The following is a 3081-nucleotide window of genomic DNA, read 5'->3' as shown; positions in this document are numbered from 1 at the left end:
GCATTGAAGAAATTGCCACTCTCACAGTGGGTTCACACTGTGTCTGACGCTATGTCCACCGAGAACACGAGGAGACTGGTGCCAAACCAAGAAAAATAAAACAAATAAGAACCCAAAACAGACAATACCTTCAGATTCACAGATTCACTCAGTTTCAAATGTAGACGTGGAAGAATTACTCAAAACATTTTCAAAGAATACTTAAAAAAAAAAAACCAACACCCCGGATTCGCCAGAGCACTGTATGAAAAGTCAGAATGACATCCACTTCCCCATAGACTTCCTGTTAATGATTGTTGTGACAAATAGGGGAAGTACAGCCCCTTCATGAAAAAAACAAGATATTACTTGATGTATGATAATTCATCCTCGCCCCCTCAGATTAATGTAGACTATAAGCATTTGGAGATTGTGTTGTTAAAAACACAATGTTTGTTTTAGTATTTTGATAAATGCTGATTTAGTGGGGATTTAATACTTAGAATTAAGTGTAACCTCTGCCAGTCACACTTCAAGGTAACACAAGCAAAATAATTGTGAGAAAAAAAAACAAAAAAAACACTGGGTTAAAAACAACCCAATGTGGGTTGTTTTCAACCCAAGGGCAGAGTAAATATAGGACAGAACACATGTTAAGTTACCCAACAAATCGGGTTGTTTATTTAGCCCAGCATAATGGGTTGATTCATTTTTTACTATAATGCTAGCTTTTTTTTCTTTTCTTTTTTTTTTTTTACTTCATATATGAATTAAAGTTTACAGATTAACTTAAATCCTCTAAACTTTTTTTTTTTAATACTCACAACCACTGGTTTAAATGCATGATATTTTCGATCATATTTTATAGTGTAGCATATTTTATATCGTTTTTAATACATATTGCCTACACTTAAGCTAGTTTAACAAATATCAGAAGTAAAAAAATAAACATTTAGAAGTAATTCAAGCGTAACCGACCAGTCTCTGTTGTCCAGTTTCCACCGTAATGGCGCTGGATCTCGTGCCGGAGATGGCTCGCGTTCGGCGAGGAAACTGCTAACTTCAGACCGCCGCCTTGCATTTCACTTGTAGCGAAATATACTGTGACTGACTCCATAACCTGTCCATAAATAATCAGTGTACAATTCTGATATCATATTTTAACATCATAAGTATTTATATTCTGTATCTTTAAGAATAAAATCATACAATTTTATGCAAGGCATCCATCACGCGAAAAGACCGACGAACACTCCTTTAGGTGACTCACATCGTGCCCCTGTGTGTTGCTTTGCATAAAATTAAACGATATACAGAACAATAACGAATTTCTAGATAAAATAAAACGTACACAAACCTGTAATTTACCGAAGACATGCACCAATTTGACGCGGAGCTGCACTGCTCTCTCCTGAAGAAATCGCAAAAAGCCAGCGATAAATAACTCAACCCCTGGGTTGTTATGTCTGACCCAGGAGGAGGATCATCTGGGTAACACAAAAACTACCCAAACACTGGAAAAATAACCTAAAAAAAGTGTAGAGTGAGGTACACTTGCTATCATGACTGCTTACTTGTCAAGCAGAAATAATAAGATACATATCTTACAATATGTCAGTGCCATTGTTTTGTCTCAAGATGCACACCAGTAAGGTTTTTATTTTTTATAAGGAACATTTATAAAAGCAACTTAAATATCCTAATTGAACAAATGCCTATTATTTTAAGCCCTGTCTGTGAAACCAGGACATGGACAGCTAAGTTTACAACACAAATTGTATGTTCACTAAAGCTGTAATAAACACTGTAATTTTATTATTCATGTAGTCTCATCTTTTGGTTCAGAGCTTCATTTGCCATTAGTTGATGCTTCACAGCTAAATATTTAGCTTATTGTTTAAATGTAGATTTAAAATCTACATTTAGATTTAGCATTTTAATTGATAATTATCAATTTAATTTAACCATACATGTATTAAAAAAAAATACAAACTGCACTGTTTTTAACTTTTTAAAACTAAACCTGGTTGAATTGTGCAATTTTTGTAAATGCTCTATTTTAAAATAAGCACCCAGATTGATTTGTGGGATATTACAAAATACCATATTTGCGAGAAGTTAGTGTTTTATGTGACGATTGTGACCTGCAACATGAGTGTCTGGTTCAGTCCCTGAACTGTTCACATTCAACACCCACAGCTGGAAACTATGAGTTACAGGCTTTCAGTTGCTCCTGTTCTTGAGTCTAGGGGTTAGTTCATGGAAATATCTTGGTAAATGTGCTTCCATCACTGAATATCAGCTTTGATGTAGCTGTAAAGTGTGTTTGATTCACAAACCTGTGAACGGATGTTCAGATATAGTTATATTACATTTATTTGATGTCATACAATACCCCTGCCTGTCACACATATTTCCATTTCCTGGCTGCTTCTGCAGTAGAAGTTGGTAATGTGGGTGTATTAAAATCTGTTTGGGGGCAAGCTCATCAGTCTTGATTTAAGGTAATGTCATCCTGTTGTTTATATATAAATATTTAAAGGAGCTCCCACACTGAAAACAGTAGTAATGTTACTTAAACATATTTCAGTGGAAACTATCGTTACATGGTACATTTTTTCGCAATGACTCTTTAGACACTCTTTCCTTCAGCCATTTTTGCTGATTTTAAATTCAATTATTTGAGCATTTTGTGACTGATGATGCTTAATATAATTTATAATTTAGTCTATGGTCTCAATGGTCTCACGTTTGTCTTTGGAGATCACAAACCTGTCATTGGCGCTCAGTTTTTCCTTATTTTTGATAAAACTGACGTGCTATATTTCCTCTTTAACTGTGCACAATGGCAATGTGACATTTATAGGCAAATGAAAGGCCAGAACCCTCTGGCCACGTGTCACCATATGTCTCTGACTTGAGGCCTGCAGAGCTCTTCATGCTGTGTGAACAACCGAGCCACTTCCCTTTATGAATTAACATATCACTTGGTTTTTGTTGGAATGCTGTATTTAGCTTGTGAATTGGCATTTTTCACTGACAAGGTCTATGAGACATAATTTAGAATGTCAGATGCTGACTTTTGATTTAACCCATTTTATT

General features: G+C 35.2%; 1 protein-coding gene across 2 annotated transcripts in view; it reads right to left on the bottom strand.

The window, feature by feature from the left end:
- lcp2a (lymphocyte cytosolic protein 2a) overlaps positions 1-281 on the bottom strand; it is an 11992-nt gene extending 11711 nt beyond the window's left edge. Inside the window, exon 1 of one of the 2 annotated variants that reach the window (XM_051878282.1) lies at positions 1-281. This exon is cut by the window's left edge and continues 131 nt beyond it. In XM_051878282.1, the coding sequence (XP_051734242.1) occupies positions 1-4 (4 nt within the window). In that variant the 5' untranslated portion in view covers positions 5-281. The other variant, XM_051878281.1, reaches the window with a different exon arrangement.
- Positions 282-3081: the final 2800 nt, after the last annotated feature.

Source organism: Ctenopharyngodon idella, chromosome 21 (assembly GCF_019924925.1).
Source record: "Ctenopharyngodon idella isolate HZGC_01 chromosome 21, HZGC01, whole genome shotgun sequence".
In the NCBI taxonomy this organism is placed as follows: domain Eukaryota; kingdom Metazoa; phylum Chordata; class Actinopteri; order Cypriniformes; family Xenocyprididae; genus Ctenopharyngodon; species Ctenopharyngodon idella.
This window is presented reverse-complemented; position numbering and strand designations above follow the sequence as displayed.